The following is a 22,814-nucleotide window of genomic DNA, read 5'->3' as shown; positions in this document are numbered from 1 at the left end:
TCAGTATACACAGTATCAGTCTACACAGTATCAGTCTACACAGACTACACAGTATCAGTCTACACAGTATCAGACTACACAGTATCAGACTACACAGTATCAGTCTACACAGTATCAGTCTACACAGTATCAGTCTACACAGTATCAGTCTACACAGTATCAGTCTACACAGACTACACAGTATCAGACTACACAGTATCAGTCTACACAGATTACACAGTATCAGACTACACAGTATCAGACTACACAATATCAGACTACACAGTATCAGACTACACAGTATCAGTCTACACAGTATCAGACTACACAGACTACACAGTATCAGTCTACACAGTATCAGTCTACACAGTATCAGACTACACAGTATCAGTCTACACAATATCAGACTACATAGTATCAGACTACACAGACTACACAGTATCAGACTACACAGTATCAGACTACACAGTATCAGTCTACACAGTATCAGTCTACACAGTATCAGTCTACACAGTATCAGACTACACAGTATCAGTCTACACAATATCAGTCTACACAGACTACAAAGTATCAGACTACACAGTATCAGACTACACAGTATCAGTCTACACAGACTACACAGTATCAGTCTACACAGTATCAGTCTACACAGTATCAGTCTACACAGTATCAGACTACACAGTATCAGTCTACACAGACTACACAGTATCAGTCTACACAGTATCAGACTACACAGTATCAGTCTACACAGTATCAGTCTACACAGTATCAGACTACACAGTATCAGTCTACACAGTATCAGTCTACACAGTATCAGTCTACACAGTATCAGACTACACAGTATCAGACTACACAGTATCAGTCTACACAGTATCAGTCTACACAGACTACACAGTATCAGACTACACAGTATCAGACTACACAGTATCAGACTACACAGTATCAGTCTATACAGTATCAGACTACACAGTATCAGTCTACACAGTATCAGTCTACACAGTATCAGTCTACACAGACTACACAGACTACACAGTATCAGTCTACACAGTATCAGACTACACAGTATCAGTCTACACAATATCAGTCTACACAGACTACAAAGTATCAGACTACACAGTATCAGACTACACAGTATCAGTCTACACAGACTACACAGTATCAGTCTACACAGTATCAGTCTACACAGTATCAGTCTACATAGTATCAGACTACACAGTATCAGTCTACACAGACTACACAGTATCAGTCTACACAGTATCAGACTACACAGTATCAGTCTACACAGTATCAGTCTACACAATATCAGACTACACAGTATCAGACTACACAGTATCAGTCTACACAGTATCAGTCTACACAGTATCAGTCTACACAGTATCAGACTACACAGTATCAGACTACACAGTATCAGTCTACACAGTATCAGTCTACACAGTATCAGTCTACACAGACTACACAGTATCAGACTACACAGTATCAGACTACACAGTATCAGACTACACAGTATCAGACTACACAGTATCAGTCTATACAGTATCAGACTACACAGTATCAGTCTACACAGTATCAGTCTACACAGTATCAGACTACACAGTATCAGTCTACACAGTATCAGTCTACACAGACTACACAGTATCAGTCTACACAGTATCAGTCTACACAGTATCAGACTACACAGTATCAGACTACACAGTATCAGTCTACACAGACTGCACAGTACCAGTCTTCAGTCTATTACAATACCATCTTTCCCATACAATCAGTCTGGTATGTATGTTATGACGGACATACGACAAAGACAGACTCACCGTCCGCATCCACCTCATTAATCATGTCCTGCAGCTCGTTCTCGGTGGGGTTCTGTCCCAGTGAACGCATTACCGTACCGAGCTCGCTTGTGGTGATCGTCCCGTCACCATCTTTGTCAAACAGTGTAAACGCTTCCTTGAATTCTGAAACAAAACATAGAGTAAGTGTTAGAGCGGTTTATGTAACTGTTTGAAGATCAAGCTTGTGTAATAATGGGATGAACAAATACAGTAAATTGACGTATCTAATAATGAGCAAGTACAGTGTAATGAAATATTTAATATTGGGATGAACAAGTACAGTGTAATGAAATGTTTAATATTGGGATGTACTGGTACTAGTACCCAGCCATGATGTGGTTAAGTATCCGACAGTGATGTTGTCCAGTATCCGACCGTGACGTGGTCCAGTACCCAGGCGCGACATGGTCCAGTACCCAGCCGTGACATGGTCTAGTACCCAGCCGTGACGTGGTCCAGTACCCGACAGTGATGTTGTCCAGTACCCAGCCGGGACGTGGTCCAGTACCAAGCCATGACGTGTCCAGTACCTAGCCGTGACGTGGTCCAGTACCTAGCCGTGACGTGTCCAGTACCAAGCCGTGACGTGACCAGTACCCAGCCGTAACATGGTCTAGTACCCAGCCGTGACATGGTCCAGTGCCCAGCCGTGATGTTGTCCAGTACCTAGCAGTGACATGGTCAAGTACCCAGCCGTGACTTGGTCCAGTACCCAGCCGTGACGTGGTCCAGTACCAAGCCGTGATGCTGTCCAGTACCAAGCCGTGATGAGGTCCAGTACCCAGCCGTGACGTTGTCCAGTAACCAGCTGTGACGTGTTCCTGTACCCAGCCGTGACATGATCCAGTAACCAGCCGAGACGTTATCCATTACCCAGCCGTGACCTAGTCCAGTACCCAGTATTGACATGGTCCATTACCCAGCCGTGACGTGGTCTAATACCCAGCCGTGACATGGTCCAGTACCCAGCCGTGACGTGGTGCAGTACCCAGCCGTGACATGGTCCAGTACCCAGCCGTGACATGGTCTAATACCCAGCCGTGACATGGTCCAGTACTCAGCCGTGACATGGTCTAGTACCCAGCCGTTACGTGGTCCAGTACCCAGCCGTGATGTTGTCCAGTACCCAGCCGTGACGTGGTCCAGTACCTAGCCGTGACGTGTCCAGTACCCAAGCCGTGACGTGTCCAGTACCCAGCCGTGACGTGGTCCAGTACCTAGCCGTGACGTGTCCAGTACCCAAGCCGTGACGTGTCCAGTACCCAGCCGTGACGTGTCCAGTACCCAGCCGTGATGTTGTCCAGAACCCAGCCGTGACGTGGTCCAGTACCTAGCCGTGACGTGTCCAGTACCCAAGCCGTGACGTGTCCAGTACCCAGCCGTGACGTGGTCCAGTACCCAAGCCGTGACGTGTCCAGTACCCAGCCGTGACGTGGTCCAGTACCCAGCCGTGACGTGTCCAGTACCTAGCCGTGACGTGGTCCAGTACCCAAGCCGTGACGTGTCCAGTACCCAGCCGTGATGCTGTCCAGTACCTAGCCGTGACGTGGTCCAGTACCCAAGCCGTGATGCTGTCCAGTACCCAGCCGTGATGCTGTCCAGTACCTAGCCGTGACGTGTCCAGTACCCAGCCGTGACGTGGTCCAGTACCCAGCCGTGACGTGTCCAGTACCTAGCCGTGACGTGGTCCAGTACCCAGCCGTGATGCTGTCCAGTACCCAGCCGTGATGCTGTCCAGTACCTAGCCGTGACGTGGTCCAGTACCCAAGCCGTGATGCTGTCCAGTACCCAGCCGTGATGCTGTCCAGTACCTAGCCGTGACGTGTCCAGTACCCAGCCGTGATGCTGTCCAGTACCCAGCCGTGATGCTGTCCAGTACCCAGCCGTGATGTTGTCCAGTACCCAAGCCGTGATGCTGTCCAGTACCCAAGCCGTGACGTTGTCAGTACCCAGCCGTGACGTGTCCACTACCCAGCCGTGACGTGGTCCAGTACCCAGCCGTGACATGATCCAGTAACCAGCCGAGACGTTATCCATTACCCAGCCGTGACCTAGTCCAGTACCCAGTATTGACATGGTCCAGTACCCAGCCGTGACGTGGTCCAGTACCCAGCCGTGACATGGTCTAATACCCAGCCGTGACATGGTCCAGTACCCAGCCGTGACATGGTCCAGTACCTAGCAGTGACATGGTCCAGTGCCCAGCCGTGATGTTGTCCAGTACCCAGCCGTGGTGCTGTCCAGTGCCCAGCCGTGACGTGGTCCAGTACCCAGCCGTGGTGCTGTCCAGTGCCCAGCCGTGACGTGGTCCAGTACCCAGCCGTGGTGCTGTCCAGTGCCCAGCCGTGACGTGGTCCAGTACCCAGCCGTGGTGCTGTCCAGTACCTAGCCGTGACGTGGTCCAGTACCCAGCCGTGGTGCTGTCCAGTGCCCAGCCGTGATGTTGTCCAGTACCCAGCCGTGACATGGTCTAATACCCAGCCGTGACATGGTCCAGTACCCAGCCGGGACGTGGTCCAGTACCCAGCCTTGATGTTGTCCAGTACCCAGCCGTGATGTTGTCCAGTACCCAGCCGTGACGTGGTCCATTACCCAAGCCGTGATGTTGTCAAGTACCCAGCCGTGACGTGGTCCAGTACCTAGCCGTGACGTGTCCAGTACCCAAGCCGTGACGTGTCCAGTACCCAGCCGTGACGTGGTCCAGTACCCAAGCCGTGACGTGTCCAGTACCCAGCCGTGACGTGGTCCAGTACCCAGCCGTGACGTGGTCCAGTACCCAGCCGTGACGTGTCCAGTACCCAGCCGTGACGTGGTCCAGTACCCAAGCCGTGATGCTGTCCAGTACCCAGCCGTGACGTGTTCCAGTACCCAGCCGTGACGTGTCCAGTACCCAGCCGTGACGTGGTCCAGTACCCAGCCGTGACGTGGTCCAGTACCAAGCCGTGACGTGTCCAGTACCCAGCCGTGACGTGGTCCAGTACCCAGCCGTGACATGATCCAGTAACCAGCCGAGACGTTATCCATTACCCAGCCGTGACATGATCCAGTAACCAGCCGAGACGTTATCCATTACCCAGCCGTGACCTGGTCTAGTACCCAGTATTGACATGGTCCAGTACCCAGCCGTGACATGGTCCAGTACCAAGCCGTGACATGGTCCAGTTCCCAGCCGTGACATGACCCAGTACCCAACCGTGACATGATCCAGTAACCAGCCGAGACGTTATCCATTACCCAGCCGTGACCTGGTCCAGTACCCAGTATTGACATGGTCCAGTACCCAGTCGTGACATGGTCCAGTACCCAGCCGTGACGTTTTCCATTACCAAGCAGCCGACGTGACATGGTCCAGTACCCAGCCGTGACGTGTCCAGTACCCAGGCGTGATGTTGTCAGTACCCAGCCGACGTGACATGGTCCAGTACCCAGCGTGATAAGGTTCAGGTTTCTAATGAGTTCAGTGTGTATCGTGTCGGATAATCATTCCTGACGATTGTGTAGCACAGTGATAACACATGGCCACCCTTGCTGGCGTATCGCACGTGCTTCAGATTTGCCTCGTACTTTGCAGGGTAAACATCTCATATTTGTTTCTCTGTTCCGTGAAACTTTCTACGACAGACAACAACTTTGTACAATAAATCCACCAGTTCCCTTTACATTGTGTAAAGAAATATTTAATTTTGTTGTTACTACACGATAGTTATCATAAACTACAATACTCCATTAAGATGCCTTGTTGGTGTTCCTAGAATATCAGCGTTCTAGTGATGGTAATTTGTTTATTATATGTATATAATAATAAGCGCTTGCAGGGCTGACTAGTCAGTCTGCTATATACACACTAATTAAACCAATACTATAATCACATTACCACCCTCCTCTAGACGTATCATACAGTATATATATAACACAAGGTATTCCGTCTGTTAGCTACTGAAATGTGTCAATTAACTACTGATCTATGTCAACATACACTACAATAACTAGCCAAGATTAAGACTGGGTGTGAAAGGAAAAGCGTACACTTTCTGGTGTCACGGACATCAACGTCATAGACTTTAGTGTTAACGTTTTGGAGTATATCATCAAACTTCTTAAATTCAATATGACAATTATGGTTTATAACAAAAGTTAAGGGTCTCATATAACACGTAATCAAAAACAAAAGTTTGGTCCTTCAGCTCAAATTTTCTCCAGGGTAGCCATTTTGAAAATGGGTGAATTTCGCAGTAAAAATTCTCAAAAATCTTAAATGTTTACCTGTTAATTATCATGACCTGAACTTTTGGGGAAAATTCAATCGGACTTACGAAATTGATATCAACATTTCTTATGGACTGTTAACCTATCAGGCCACATATCTATTTTGTTATTTCATAACATACTGGCCAATCAGTGGCTGCCAGACATTTTATCCCTGGCTCAACTTTCTATTCGCAGGGGATGTCTATTTTTCAATTGGTTGGTTGCTCCCTAAAAGGCCTCTGGCGCGCTTCCATCAGGGCCAACAAGCGTGATTAGTATAACCATCCTAAGATCCACCCTGACGATGTGACCCAAATCTCAACCCTGACGATGTGACCCAAATCTCAACCCTGACAAAATAATCCTAACATCTAACGTGACAAAGTGACCCTAACTTCTAACGTGACAACGTGACCCTAACTTCTACCGTGACAACCTGACCCTAACTTCTAACGTGACAACGTGACCCTAACTTCTAACGTGACAAAGTGACCCTAACTTCTACCTTAACAACGCGACCCTAACTTCTAACGTGACAACCTGACCCTAACTTCTAACGTGACAACGTGACCCTAACTTCTAACGTGACAAAGTGACCTTAACTTCTACCCTAACAACGCGACCCTAACTTCTAACGTGACAACCTGACCCTAACTTCTAACGTGACAACCTGACCCTAACTTCTAACGTGACAAAGTGACCCTAACTTCTAACGTGACAACGCGACCCTAACTTCTACCCTAACAACGCGACCCTAACTTCTAACGTGACAACGTGACCCTAACTTCTAACGTGACAACGTGACCCTAACTTCTAACGTGACAAAGTGACCCTAACTTCTACCCTACGTGACAAAGTGACCCTAACTTCTAACGTGACAACGTGACCCTAACTTCTAACGTGACAAAGTGACCCTAACTTCTACCCTAACAAAGTGACCCTAACTTCTAACGTGACAACGTGACCCTAACTTCTAACGTGACAACGCGACCCTAACTTCTACCCTAACAACGCGACCCTAACTTCTAACGTGACAACGCGACCCTAACTTCTACCCTAACAACGCGACCCTAACTTCTAACGTGACAACGCGACCCTAACTTCTAACGTGACAACGTGACCCTAACTTCTTCCCTGACAAAATGTCACTAACTTCTGTCCTGACAAAATGACCTTAATCTTAACCCTGACAACGCGACCCTAACTTCTAACGTGACAACGTGACCCTAACTTCTAACGTGACAAAGTGACCCTAACTTCTACCCTAACAACGCGACCCTAACTTCTAACGTGACAATGTGACCCTAACTTCTACCCTGACAAAATAACCCTAACTTCTAACGTGACAACGTGACCCTAACTTCTAACGTGACAATGTGACCCTAACTTCTACCGTGACAAAATAACCCTAACTTCTAACGTGACAACGTGACCCTAACTTCTAACGTGACAACGCGACCCTAACTTCTAACGTGACAACGTGACAACGTGATTCTAACTTCTAACGTGACAATGTGACACTAACTTCTACCCTGACAACGTGACACTAACTTCTACCCTGACAAAGTGACCCTAACTTCTAACGTGACAACGTGACCCTAACCTCTACCCTGACAAAGTGACCCTAACTTCTTCCCTGACAAAGTGACCCTAACTTCTAACCTGACAACGTGACCCTAACTTCTACCCTGACAAAGTGACCCTAACTTCTTCCCTGACAAAATGTCACTAACTTCTGTCCTGACAAAATGACCTTAATCTTAACCCTGACAAAGTGACCCTAACTTCTACCCTGACAATGTGATCCAAACACAAACCCTGACAAAATGTCACTAACTTCTGTGACAAAATGACCTTAATCTCAACCCAGACAAAGTGGCCCTTACTTCTACCCTGGCAAAATGACCTTAACTTCTACCCTGACAAAGTGACCCTAACTTCTACCCTGACAAAGTGACCCTAACGTCTACCCTAAAAAAGTGACCCTAAATTCTAACGTGACAACGTGACCCTAACTTCTAACGTGACAACGTGACCCTAACTTCTAACGTGACAACGTGACCCTAACTTCTACCCTAACAACGCGACCCTAACTTCTAACGTGACAAAGTGACCCTAACTTCTACCCTAACAACGTGACCCTAACTTCTACCCTAACAACGCGACCCTAACTTCTAACGTGACAACGTGACCCTAACTTCTAACGTGACAAAGTGACCCTAACTTCTACCCTGACAAAGTGACCCTAACTTCTAACGTGACAAAGTGACCCTAACTTCTACCCTAACAACGCGACCCTAACTTCTAACGTGACAATGTGACCCTAACTTCTACCCTGACAAAATAACCCTAACTTCTAACGTGACAACGTGACCCTAACTTCTAACGTGACAATGTGACCCTAACTTCTACCCTGACAAAATAACCCTAACTTCTAACGTGACAACGTGACCCTAACTTCTAACGTGACAACGTGACCCTAACTTCTAACGTGACAACGCGACCCTAACTTCTAACGTGACAACGTGACAACGTGATTCTAACTTCTAACGTGACAATGTGACACTAACTTCTACCCTGACAACGTGACACTAACTTCTACCTTGACAAAGTGACCCTAACTTCTAACGTGACAACGTGACCCTAACTTCTACCCTGACAAAGTGACCCTAACTTCTTCCCTGACAAAGTGACCCTAACTTCTAACCTGACAACGTGACCCTAACTTCTACCCTGACAAAGTGACCCTATCTTCTTCCCTGACAAAATGACCTTAATCTTAACCCTGACAAAGTGACCCTAACTTCTACCCTGACAATGTGATCCAAACACAAACCCTGACAAAATGTCTCTAACTTCTGTGACAAAATGACCTTAATCTCAACCCAGACAAAGTGGCCCTTACTTCTACCCTGGCAAAATGACCCTAACTTCTACCCTGACAAAGTGACCCTAACTTCTACCCTGACAAAGTGACCCTAACGTCTACCCTGACAAAGTGACCCTAAATTCTGCCGTGACAATGTGATCCAAACACCTACCCTGACAAAATGTCACTAACTTCTGTCCTGACAAAATGAGCTTAATCCCAACCCTGACAAAGTGGCCCTTACATCCCCCTTACAATGTAACCTTAATCTTAATATCAACCCTAATAATTTGACACTTACTTCCACCCTGACAAAGTGACCTTTACTTCTGCCCTGACAAATTGACCCTAACATCCCCGACAATGTGACCCTGACATCCCTATAACTATCTGTCCCTAACATCTAACATGACAAATTGACCCTAGCATCCATTCTGAAAAAGTGACCCTCATTTCTAACCCGACAAATTGACCCTAACTTCTACCTCGACAAATTGACCCAAACTTCTACTCTGACAAATTGATCCTAACTTCTACCCTGACAAATTGACCCTAACTTCTACCCTGACAAATTGACCCTAACTTCTACCCTGACAATGTGAACCTCATTTTTACCCCGACAAAATGACCCTAACATCTATCCAGACAACACAAATCCTAACTTCTCCCCCGAAAAGGTGACTCTAACATTCACCATGACAGTGTGACCCTAACATCCACCCTGACAGTGTGACCCTAACATCCACCCTGACAGTGTGACCCTAACATCCACCCTGACAGTGTGACCCTAACATCCACCATGACAATGTGACCCTAACATCCACCCTGACAGTGTGACCCTAACATCCACCCTGACAGTGTGACCCTAACATCCACCATGACAATGTGACCCTAACATCCACCCTGACAATGTGACCCTAACATCCACCCCGACAAATTGACCCTAACTTCTACCCTGACAAAGTGACCCTAACTTCTACCCTGATAAAGTGACCCAACTTCTACCCTGATAATGTGACCCTCATTTCTACCCTGACAAAATAACCCTAACATCTATCCAGACAACACAAATCCTAACTTCTCCCCCGAAAAAGTGACTCTAACATTCCACCATGACAGTGTGACCCTAACATCCATCCTGACAGTGTGACCCTAACATCCACCCTGACCAAACGACTCATATCTACACCATGATAAGGTTACCCTTATTTCAACCCTGAAAAAGCGATCCTAACAACCACCATGACAAACTCACCCTGAATTCTACCCTGACAAACTGACCGTAAATTCTATCCTGACAAAGTTACCCTAACTTTACTCTGACAAAGTGAACATAGCAATTACCCTGACAAAGTGACCCTATCTTCTACCCTGACAAAGTGACCATATTTTCTACCCTGATAATGTGACCTTAACATCCAGCATGACAAAGTGACATTAACCTCCATTCTGATAAAGTGACTTAGCTTCCATCCCCACAAAGTGATCCTTATATCCACCCTGACAAAGTGACCCAACTTCAACCAGGACAAGGTGAGCCTTACTTCTTTCCTGATCAAAGTGACTCTAACCTCTAGGTTGACAAAGTGACCTTTACATCCACCCGGACAAAGTGACCCTAACTTCTACCCGGACAAAGTGACCCTAATTTCTACCCTGACAATGTGACCCTAACTTCTACCCTGAAAAAATGACCGTAATAGCAATTCTAATAAGGTCACCCTAATTTTCATTCCGACAAGGTGACTGAAATATCACCGTGACAAAGTGACCAAAACTTCCATCTTGACACAGTTACTCTTCTATCAACAAATCTGTTTTACACTATTGACCCTACTATCCGCCCTAACACTATTGACCCTACTATCCGCCCTAACACTATTGACCCTACTATCCGCCCTAACACTATTGACACTACTATCCACCCTAACACTATTGACCCTACTATCCGCCCTAACACTATTGACCCTACTATCCGCCCTAACACTATTGACCCTACTATCCGCCCTAACACTATTGACCCTACTATCCGCCCTAACACTATTGACCCTACTATCCGCCCTAACACTATTGACCCTACTATCCGCCCTAACACTATTGACCCTATTATCCACCCTAACACTATTGACCCTACTATCCGCCCTAACACTATTGACCCTACTATCCGCCATGACACTATTGACCCTACTATCCGCCCTAACACTATTGACACTACTATCCGCCATGACACTATTGACTCTACTATCCGCCCCAACACTATTGACCCTACTATCCGCCCTAACACTATTGACCCTATTATCCGTCCCTAACACTATTGACCCTACTATCCACCCTAACACTATTGACCCTACTATCCACCCTAACACTATTGACCCTACTATCCGTCCTAACACTATTGACCCTACTATCCGCCCTAACACTATTGACCCTACTATCCGTCCTAACACTATTGACCCTACTATCCACCCTAACACTATTGACCCTACTATCCGCCCCAACACTATTGACCCTACTATCCGTCCCTAACACTATTGACCCCTACTATCTACCCTAACACTATTGACCCTACTATCCGCCCCTAACACTATTGACCCTACTATCCGCCCTAACACTATTGACCCTACTATCCGCCCCAACACTATTGACCCTACTATCCGCCCTAACACTATTGACCCTACTATCCGTCCTAACACTATTGACCCTACTATCCACCCTAACACTATTGACCCTACTATCCGCCCTAACACTATTGACCCTACTATCCGCCCTAACACTATTGACCCTACTATCCGCCCTAACACTATTGACCCTACTATCCGCCCCAACACTATTGACCCTACTATCCGCCCTAACACTATTGACCCTACTATCAACACCTATTGACCCTACTATCCACCCCTAACACTATTGACCCTACTATCCGCCCTAACACTATTGACCCTACTATCCACCCTAACACTATTGACCCTACTATCCGCCCTAACACTATTGACCCTACTATCCACCCTAACACTATTGACCCTACTATCCGCCCTAACACTATTGACCCTACTATCCGCCCTAACACTATTGACCCTACTATCCACCCTAACACTATTGACCCTACTATCCACCCTAACACTATTGACCCTACTATCCGCCCTAACACTATTGACCCTACTATCCGCCCTAACACTATTGACCCTACTATCCGCCCTAACACTATTGACCCTACTATCCACCCTAACACTATTGACCCTACTATCCACCCTAACACTATTGACCCTACTATCCGCCCTAACACTATTGACCCTACTATCCACCCTAACACTATTGACCCTACTATCCACCCTAACACTATTGACCCTACTATCCGCCCTAACACTATTGACCCTAATATCCGCCCTAACACTATTGACCCTAATATCCGCCCTAAAACTCGTAGCACTATAATCCGCACTAGCACAATTGAGCCTATAGCTCGTCCATACAGTAAGACGCCTAAAACCAAAACGAAACTTTATCGCTGTTTTATAGACTTGAAGATAGCATTTGGTTTTGCTTACCGGCAGAATTGATGGTTTAAACTCATTAAAGAAGGCGTGGTAAAATGTTGACTATCATATGGTCTTTGTAAAATGATGTGAAATGTTGACTAAAATACGGTCTTTGTAAAATGATGTGAAATGTTGACTACCATACGGTCTTTGTGAAATGATGTGATGTGGGGGTTGGGGGGGTTGGGGGGGTTGGGGGGGGATTGAATTAAGATAAGCGATCAATATCTTTATTATGGCCATGAACTGGTAAATGTCGATGACTTTAATTACTTTTGTTTCTTGTCAAATTTCAATGGAAAATACAGAAAACCCAAGGAAAAATAGCCGAACAAGGTAAAAGGGCACTTTTTATTATCAGGGCGTTTGTCTGACAGGTGTGATGTAACAGGAGAAAGAGAACTGTAGCTGCCAGACCGGGGTTCGAACCCGGTCCCTCCGAACTCTAGACGGACACTCTACCAACTAAGCTTCTTGATCGCCGTTGATCGACCCAGTTCAGTCGCGCTGCAATGAAATCTTGCCATTGGGGTCACAACAAACATCTGTCCAGTGGTCAAGTATAGGTTTTGTTGGGTTTTGTTGGGTTTTTTTTTTAATCATGCGATGTCAGTTACCTATAATTGTAATCTACGATTGGTAAAAGTAGCGTTATATAGTTAGAAAATTCGAGACCAAGCAAAAGGTTCGAAACTGCGAGACAATCGAATCAACCGCAGTTCCATTGTAGAAGAGTATACAAGTGTATCTTTCGTTATATTTGATGACTCATGATGAGGCCTACTGGCCTTTTCATTGGTTGAGTAATGATCCTCATTAACACCTACACCTGTACGTACCTGCTACCTGCTCATCCGTCAGTATCATCACCTGGTCTGCGTTCTGTAACAGTAACGACAACGAGTATTAGTCCAAACAACATTTGTGTGGATGAACCGTTATGACTAGTAGAGGACAGACAAATCTAAACAATCCGAAACTGTATCGAGATCTATGTACAAAATGTACAATAGGTATATACCATATTGTGGTACAGTCAGGTATATACCAGTGTAGTGGTACAGTAGGTATATACCAGTGTAGTGGTACAGTAGGTATATACCAGTGTAGTGGTACAGTCAGGTATATACCAGTGTAGTGGTACAGTCAGGTATATACCAGTGAAGTGGTACAGTAGGTATATACCAGTGTAGTGGTACAGTAGGTATATACCAGTGTAGTGTTATAGTAGGTATATACCAGTGTAGTGGTACAGTCAGGTATATACCAGTGTAGTGGTACAGTAGGTATATACCAGTGTAGTGGTACAGTAGGTATATACCAGTGTAGTGGTACAGTCCGGTATATACCAGTGTAGTGGTACAGTCAGGTATATACCAGTGAAGTGGTACAGTAGGTATATACCAGTGTAGTGGTACAGTAGGTATATACCAGTGTAGTGGTACAGTAGGTATATACCAGTGTAGTGGTACAGTCGGTATATACCAGTGTAGTGGTACAGTCGGTATATACCAGTGTAGTGGTACAGTAGGTATATATCAGTGTAGTGGTACAGTCGGTATATATCAGTGTAGTGGTACAGTCGGTATATACCAGTGTAGTGGTACAATAGGTATATATCAGTGTAGTGGTACCGTAGGTATACATCAGTGTAGTGATACAGTAGGTATATACCAGTGTAGTGTTACAGTAGCTATATACCAGTGTAGTGGTACAGTAGGTATATACCAGTGTGTGGTACAGTAGGTATATACCAGTGTAGTGGTACAGTAGGTATATACCAGTGTAGTGGTACAGTAGGTATATACCAGTGTAGTGGTACAGTCAGGTATATACCAGTGTAGTGGTACAGTAGGTATATACTAGTGTAGTGGTACAGTAGGTATATACCAGTGTAGTGGTACAGTAGGTATATACCAGTGTAGTGGTACAGTAGGTATATACCAGTGTAGTGGTACAGTAGGTATATACCAGTGTAGTGGTACAGTAGGTATATACCAGTGTAGTGGTACAGTCAGGTATATACCAGTGTAGTGGTACAGTAGGTATATACCAGTGTAGTGATACAGTAGGTATATACCAGTGTAGTGGTACAGTAGGTATATACCAGTGTAGTGGTACAGTAGGTATATACCAGTGTAGTGGTACAGTAGGTATATACCAGTGTAGTGGTACAGTAGGTATATACCAGTGTAGTGGTACAGTAGGTATACACCAGTGTAGTGGTACAGTAGGTATATACCAGTGTAGTGGTACAGTAGGTATATACCAGTGTAGTGGTACAGTAGGTATATACCAGTGTAGTGGTACAGTAGGTATATACCAGTGTAGTGGTACAGTAGGTATATACCAGTGTAGTGGTACAGTAGGTATATACCAGTGTAGTGGTACAGTCAGGTATATACCAGTGTAGTGGTACAGTAGGTATATACCAGTGTAGTGGTACAGTAGGTAAATACCAGTGTAGTGGTACAGTCAGGTATATACCAGTGTAGTGGTACAGTAGGTATATACCAGTGTAGTGGTACAGTAGGTATATACCAGTGTAGTGGTACAGTAGGTATATACCAGTGTAGTGGTACTGTCAGGTATATACCAGTGTAGTGTCACAGTAAGTATATACCAGTGTAGTGATACAGTAGGTATATACCAGTGTAGTGGTACAGTAGGTATATACCAGTGTAGTGGTACAGTAGGTATATACCAGTGTAGTGGTACAGTCAGGTATATACCAGTGTAGTGGTACAGTCAGGTATATACCAGTCTTATGGTACAGTAGGTATATACCAGTGTAGTGTTACAGTAGGTATATACCAGTGTAGTGGTACAGTAGGTATATACTAGTGTAGTGGTACAGTAGGTATATACCAGTGTAGTGGTACAGTAGGTATATACCAGTGTAGTGATACAGTAGGTATATACCAGTGTAGTGGTACAGTAGGTATATACCAGTGTAGTGTTACAGAAGGTATATACCAGTGTAGTGGTACAGTAGGTATATACCAGTGTAGTGGTACGGTAGGTATATACCAGTGTAGTGATACAGTAGGTATATACCAGTGTAGTGGTACAGTAGGTATATACCAGTGTAGTGGTACAGTAGGTATATACCAGTGTAGTGGTACAGTAGGTATATACCAGTGTAGTGGTACAGTCGGTATATACCAGTGTAGTGGTACAGTAGGTATATATCAGTGTAGTGGTACAGTCGGTATATACCAGTGTAGTGGTACAATAGGTATATATCAGTGTAGTGGTACAGTAGGTATACATCAGTGTAGTGATACAGTAGGTATATACCAGTGTAGTGTTACAGTAGGTATATACCAGTGTAGTGGTACAGTAGGTATATACCAGTGTAGTGGTACAGTAGGTATATACCAGTGTAGTGGTACAATCAGGTATATACCAGTGTAGTGATACAGTCAGGTATATACCAGTGTAGTGGTACAATAGGTATGTACCAGTGTAGTGATACAGTAGGTATATACCAGCTTAGTGGTACAGTAGGTATATACCAGTGTAGTGGTACAGTCAGGTATATACCAGTGTAGTGGTACAGTAGGTATATACCAGTGTAGTGGTACAATAGGTATATACCAGTGTAGTGGTACAGTAGGTATATACCAGTGTAGTGGTACAGTAGGTATATACCAGTGTAGTGGTACAGTAGGTATATACCAGTGTAGTGGTACAGTAGGTATATACCAGTGTAGTGGTACAGTAGGTATATACCAGTGTAGTGGTACAGTAGGTATATACCAGTGTAGTGGTACAGTAGGTATATACCAGTGTAGTGGTACAGTAGGTATATACCAGTGTAGTGGTACAGTAGGTATATACCAGTGTAGTGGTACAGTAGGTATATACCAGTGTAGTGGTACAGTCAGGTATATACCAGTGTAGTGGTACAGTAGGTATATACCAGTGTAGTGGTACAGTAGGTATATACCAGTGTAGTGGTACAGTAGGTATATACCAGTGTAGTGGTACAGTAGGTATATACCAGTGTAGTGGTACAGTATGTATATACCAGTGTAGTGGTACTGTCAGGTATATACCAGTGTAGTGTCACAGTAGGTATATACCAGTGTAGTGATACAGTAGGTATATACCAGTGTAGTGGTACAGTAGGTATATACCAGTGTAGTGTTACAGTAGGTATATACCAGTGTAGTGGTACAGTAGGTATATACCAGTGTAGTGGTACGGTAGGTATATACCAGTATAGTGATACAGTAGGTATATACCAGTGTAGTGGTACAGTAGCTATATACCAGTGTAGTGGTACAGTAGGTATGTACCAGTGTAGTGTTACAGTAGCTATATACCAGTGTAGTGGTACAGTAGGTATATACCAGTGTAGTGATACAGTAGGTATATACCAGTGTAGTGTTACAGTAGCTATATACCAGTGTAGTGGTACAGTAGGTATATACCAGTGTAGTGGTACAGTAGGTATATACCAGTGTAGTGATACAGTAGGTATATACCAGTGTAGTGGTACAGTAGCTATATACCAGTGTAGTGGTACAGTAGGTATATACCAGTGTAGTGGTACAGTAGGTATATACCAGTGTAGTGGTACAGTCAGGTATATACCAGTGTAGTGGTACAGTAGGTATATACCAGTGTAGTGGTACAGTAGGTATATACCAGTGTAGTGGTACAATAGGTATATACCAGTGTAGTGGTACAGTAGGTATATACCAGTGTAGTGTTACAGTAGGTATATACCAGTGTAGTGGTACAGTCAGGTATATACCAGTGTAGTGGTACAGTAGGTATATACCAGTGTAGTGGTACAATAGGTATATACCAGTGTAGTGTTACAGTAGGTATATACCAGTGTAGTGGTACAGTCAGGTATATACCAGTGTAGTGGTACAGTAGCTATATACCAGTGTAGTGTTACAGTAGGTATATACCAGTGTAGTGTTACAGTAGGTATATACCAGTGTAGTGGTACAGTAGGTATATACCAGTGTAGTGATACAGTAGGTATATACCAGTGTAGTGGTACAGTAGGTATATACCAGTGTAGTGGTACAGTAGGTATATACCAGTGTATTGGTACAGTAGGTATATACCAGTGTAGTGGTACAGTAGGTATATACCAGTGTAGTGGTACGGTAGGTATATACCAGTGTAGTGATACAGTAGGTATATACCAGTGTAGTGATACAGTAGGTATATACCAGTGTAGTGGTACAGTCAGGTATATACCAGTGTAGTGATACAGTAGGTATATACCAGTGTAGTGGTACGGTAGGTATATACCAGTGTAGTGGTACAGTAGGTATATACCAGTGTAGTGGTACAGTAGGTATATACCAGTGTAGTGGTACAGTACGTATATACCAGTGTAGTGGTACAGTAGGTATATACCAGTGTAATGGTAGAGTAGTTATATACCAGTGTAGTGGTACAGTAGGTATATACCAGTGTAGTGGTACAGTAGGTATATACCAGTGTAGTGGTACAGTAGGTATATACCAGTGTAGTGGTATAGTCAGGTATATACCAGTGTAGTGGTACAGTAGGTATATACCAGTGTAGTGGTACAGTCAGGTATATACCAGTGTAGTGGTACAGTAGGTATATACCAGTGTAGTGGTACAGTAGGTATATACCAGTGTAGTGGTACAGTAGGTATATACCAGTGTAGTGGTACAGTAGGTATATACCAGTGTAGTGGTACAGTAGGTATATACCAGTGTAGCGGTACAGTAGGTATATACCAGTGTAGTGATACAGTAGGTATATACCAGTGTAGTGTTACAGTAGGTATATACCAGTGTAGTAGTACAGTAGGTATATACCAGTGTAGTGGTACAGTAGGTATATACCAGTGTAGTGGTACAGTAGGTATATACCAGTGTAGTGGTACAGTACGTATATACCAGTGAAGTGGTACAGTAGGTATATACCAGTGAAGTGGTACAGTAGGTATATACCAGTGTAGTGGTACAGTAGGTATATACCAGTGTAGTGGTACAGTAGGTATATACCAGTGTAGTGGTACAGTAGGTATATACCAGTGTAGTGGTACAGTACGTATATACCAGTGTAGTGGTACAGTCAGGTATATACCAGTTTAGTGGTACAGTAGGTATATACCAGTGTAGAGGTACAGACAGGTATATACCAGTGTAGTGGTACAGTAGGTATATACCAGTGTAGAGGGACAGACAGGTATATACCAGTGTAGTGGTACAGTCAGGTATATACCAGTGTAGTGGTACAGTCAGGTATATACCAGTGTAGTGGTATAGTCAGGTATATACCAGTGTAGTGGTACAGTCAGGTATATACCAGTGTAGTGGTACAGTAGGTATATACCAGTGTAGTGGTACAGTAGGTATATACCAGTGTAGTGGTACAGTCAGGTATATACCAGTGTAGTGTTACAGTAGGTATATACCAGTGTAGTGGTACAGTAGGTATATACCAGTGTAGTGATACAGTAGGTATATACCAGTGTAGTGGTACAGTAGGTATATACCAGTGTAGTGGTACAGTAGGTATATACCAGTGTATTGGTACAGTAGGTATATACCAGTGTAGTGGTACAGTAGGTATATACCAGTGTAGTGGTACGGTAGGTATATACCAGTGTAGTGATACAGTAGGTATATACCAGTGTAGTGATACAGTAGGTATATACCAGTGTAGTGGTACAGTCAGGTATATACCAGTGTAGTGATACAGTAGGTATATACCAGTGTAGTGGTACGGTAGGTATATACCAGTGTAGTGGTACAGTAGGTATATACCAGTGTAGTGGTACAGTAGGTATATACCAGTGTAGTGGTACAGTACGTATATACCAGTGTAGTGGTACAGTAGGTATATACCAGTGTAATGGTAGAGTAGTTATATACCAGTGTAGTGGTACAGTAGGTATATACCAGTGTAGTGGTACAGTAGGTATATACCAGTGTAGTGGTACAGTAGGTATATACCAGTGTAGTGGTATAGTCAGGTATATACCAGTGTAGTGGTACAGTAGGTATATACCAGTGTAGTGGTACAGTCAGGTATATACCAGTGTAGTGGTACAGTAGGTATATACCAGTGTAGTGGTACAGTAGGTATATACCAGTGTAGTGGTACAGTAGGTATATACCAGTGTAGTGGTACAGTAGGTATATACCAGTGTAGTGGTACAGTAGGTATATACCAGTGTAGCGGTACAGTAGGTATATACCAGTGTAGTGATACAGTAGGTATATACCAGTGTAGTGTTACAGTAGGTATATACCAGTGTAGTAGTACAGTAGGTATATACCAGTGTAGTGGTACAGTAGGTATATACCAGTGTAGTGGTACAGTAGGTATATACCAGTGTAGTGGTACAGTACGTATATACCAGTGAAGTGGTACAGTAGGTATATACCAGTGAAGTGGTACAGTAGGTATATACCAGTGTAGTGGTACAGTAGGTATATACCAGTGTAGTGGTACAGTAGGTATATACCAGTGTAGTGGTACAGTAGGTATATACCAGTGTAGTGGTACAGTACGTATATACCAGTGTAGTGGTACAGTCAGGTATATACCAGTTTAGTGGTACAGTAGGTATATACCAGTGTAGAGGTACAGACAGGTATATACCAGTGTAGTGGTACAGTAGGTATATACCAGTGTAGAGGGACAGACAGGTATATACCAGTGTAGTGGTACAGTCAGGTATATACCAGTGTAGTGGTACAGTCAGGTATATACCAGTGTAGTGGTATAGTCAGGTATATACCAGTGTAGTGATACAGTAGGTATATACCAGTGTAGTGGTACAGTAGGTATATACCAGTGTAGTGGTACAGTAGGTATATACCAGTGTAGTGGTACAGTCAGGTATATACCAGTGTAGTGGTACAGTAGGTATATACCAGTGTAGTGGTACAGTAGGTATATACCAGTGTAGTGGTACAGTAGGTATATACCAGTTTAGTGGTATAGTCAGGTATATACCAGTGTAGTGGTACAGTCAGGTATATACCAGTGTAGTGGTACAGTAGGTATATACCAGTGTAGTGGTATAGTCAGGTATATACCAGTGTAGTGGTACAGTCAGGTATATACCAGTGTAGTGGTACAGTAGGTATATACCAGTGTAGTGGTACAGTAGGTATATACCAGTGTAGTGGTACAGTAGGTATATACCAGTGTAGTGGTACAGTCAGGTATATACCAGTGTAGTGGTACAGTAGGTATATACCAGTGTAGTAGTACAGTAGGTATATACCAGTGTAGTGGTACAGTAGGTATATACCAGTGTAGTGGTACAGCAGGTATATACCAGTGTAGTGGTACAATAGGTATATACCAGTGTAGTGGTACAGTAGGTATATACCAGTGTAGTGGTACAGTCAGGTATATACCAATGTAGTGGTACAGTAGGTATATACCAGTGTAGTGGTACAGTAGGTATATGCCAATGTAGTGGTACAATCATTTATATGGCATTGTAGGGTTTCATTCGGGTAAACACAAATATCATAAATGGTATGTTGAGGAGTTATTATAAAATTGACGAGAAACATGTACAATACTCTTTGTGGTGTAGGTACTTACCATAGTGATCAGCTTGTAGCTTGGTACCGATGATAGTCCAGATTTGTGTTAATATTCCCGCGGAGGAACTGGACAATAATGATGAGTACACCATCAATAATTGCCCCTGTTTACACAAGCCATACGCTATTCATCTGGTTTACATTAGTCCTCAAGTGGAAGGAAATCGCCATTCTCATACAGCTATTGTAAAAACTTTCAAAACACTCTCCTATAGTTGGAGTAAGTCACTAAGATCATTATTGATTCAGGTAAAATGACACGCCATATCTCTTCTGTCGTTTATAAAGCGTCTACCTTTGTACGGATCCGAGTGTAGTGAAGAGGGGTTCTTGGTATCCAGCTCTAGTAACTGCAGTAGGTCATACCGGCTTCAGCGGCTGACAAAGCAGCACTGACGAAATTTCCGGATGTTGTATGTTCACAGATTACAGTGGATTTTAATTAAGGAAGAACCGAATTTTAGGCACCTGTAGATTGGTGACATGCATACCGATGCACGTGTGTCAAATACCATCGTTTGTGCATGATGTAGTAACCGTCAAATCGAGATCAATATAGCGTTAACGCTCTGTGCTATATATAGCTGTGTGATGGAAGCCGTGGATGCAGGCGGTCATATTGCCATTAATAAAGAATTGATGTTTGACACTCGTGTTGGTAAATAATCATCGATCTAATCGGGGATAAGATAGTGACCGGATTACATAATCTGTTCGAGGAGTTGAACACTGGTATGATACTAGATGATTACTGGTCACCACTGAAAGGATATGGCGTTGTTACTCGCGTATCAAAACATTCATGGAAACATATCTCAGCTGTTATGTCACATATAGAGATGACTAAATCAAATCATCGTACACAAGGATATACTACTGGTGACACAGGCCACAATTAGATTATAGTGACGTATTGTTGGCAAGGGGTACGTGACGCATAACGTACGATGTCTATTACCATAACGTACAATGTCTATAACGTACGATGTCTATAACGTACGATGTCTATAACCATACGTACGATGTCTATAACCATACGTACGATGTCTATTACTATAACGTACGATGTCTATTACCATAACGTACGATGTCTATTACCGTAACGTACGATGTCTATTACCATAACGTACGATGTCTATTACCATAACGTACGATGTTTCTAACCATAACGTACGATGTCTATTACCATAACGTACGATGTTTATTACCATAACGTACGATGTCTATTACCATAACGTACGATGTCTATTACCATAACGTACGATGTCTATTACCATAACGTACGATGTCTATTACCATAACGTGGGATGTCTATTACCATAACGTACGATGTCTATTACCGTAACGTACGATGTCTATTACCATAACGTACGATGTCTATTACCATAACGTACGATGTCTATTACCATAACGTATGATGTCTATTACCATACGTACGATGTCTATTACCATAACGTACGATGTCTATTACCATAACGTACGATGTCTATTACCATACGTACGATGTCTATTACCATAACGTACGATGTCTATTACCATAACGTACGATGTCTATTACCATAACGTACGATGTCTATTACCATAACGTACGATGTCTATTACCATAACGTACGATGTCTATTACCATAACGTACGATGTATATTACCATAACGTACGATGTCTATTACCATAACGTACGATGTCTATTACCATAACGTACGATGTCTATTACCACAACGTACGATGTCTATAACCATAACGTACGATGTCTATTACCATAACGTACGATGTCTA

General features: G+C 43.8%; 1 protein-coding gene across 2 annotated transcripts in view; it reads right to left on the bottom strand.

Annotated features, from left to right (window-relative positions):
• LOC117322666 (calmodulin-A-like) overlaps nt 1-21,669 on the bottom strand; it is a 49,145-nt gene extending 27,476 nt beyond the window's left edge. Inside the window, exons 1-3 of one of the 2 annotated variants that reach the window (XM_033877606.1) lie at nt 21,039-21,669; nt 13,301-13,343; nt 1,788-1,931 (exon numbers count right to left, since the gene is read on the bottom strand). In XM_033877606.1, coding sequence (XP_033733497.1) covers nt 1,788-1,931; nt 13,301-13,343; nt 21,039-21,041 — 190 coding nt within the window. In that variant the 5' untranslated portion in view covers nt 21,042-21,669. The remainder of the gene's footprint in view (nt 1-1,787; nt 1,932-13,300; nt 13,344-21,038) is intronic. The other variant, XM_033877613.1, reaches the window with a different exon arrangement.
• Between the last annotated feature and the right edge of the window lie 1,145 nt (nt 21,670-22,814).

This window comes from Pecten maximus, chromosome 1 (assembly GCF_902652985.1).
Source record: "Pecten maximus chromosome 1, xPecMax1.1, whole genome shotgun sequence".
Classification (NCBI taxonomy): domain Eukaryota; kingdom Metazoa; phylum Mollusca; class Bivalvia; order Pectinida; family Pectinidae; genus Pecten; species Pecten maximus.
Note: the sequence above shows the minus strand (reverse complement) of the source record. Positions and strands in the feature narration are given on the sequence as shown.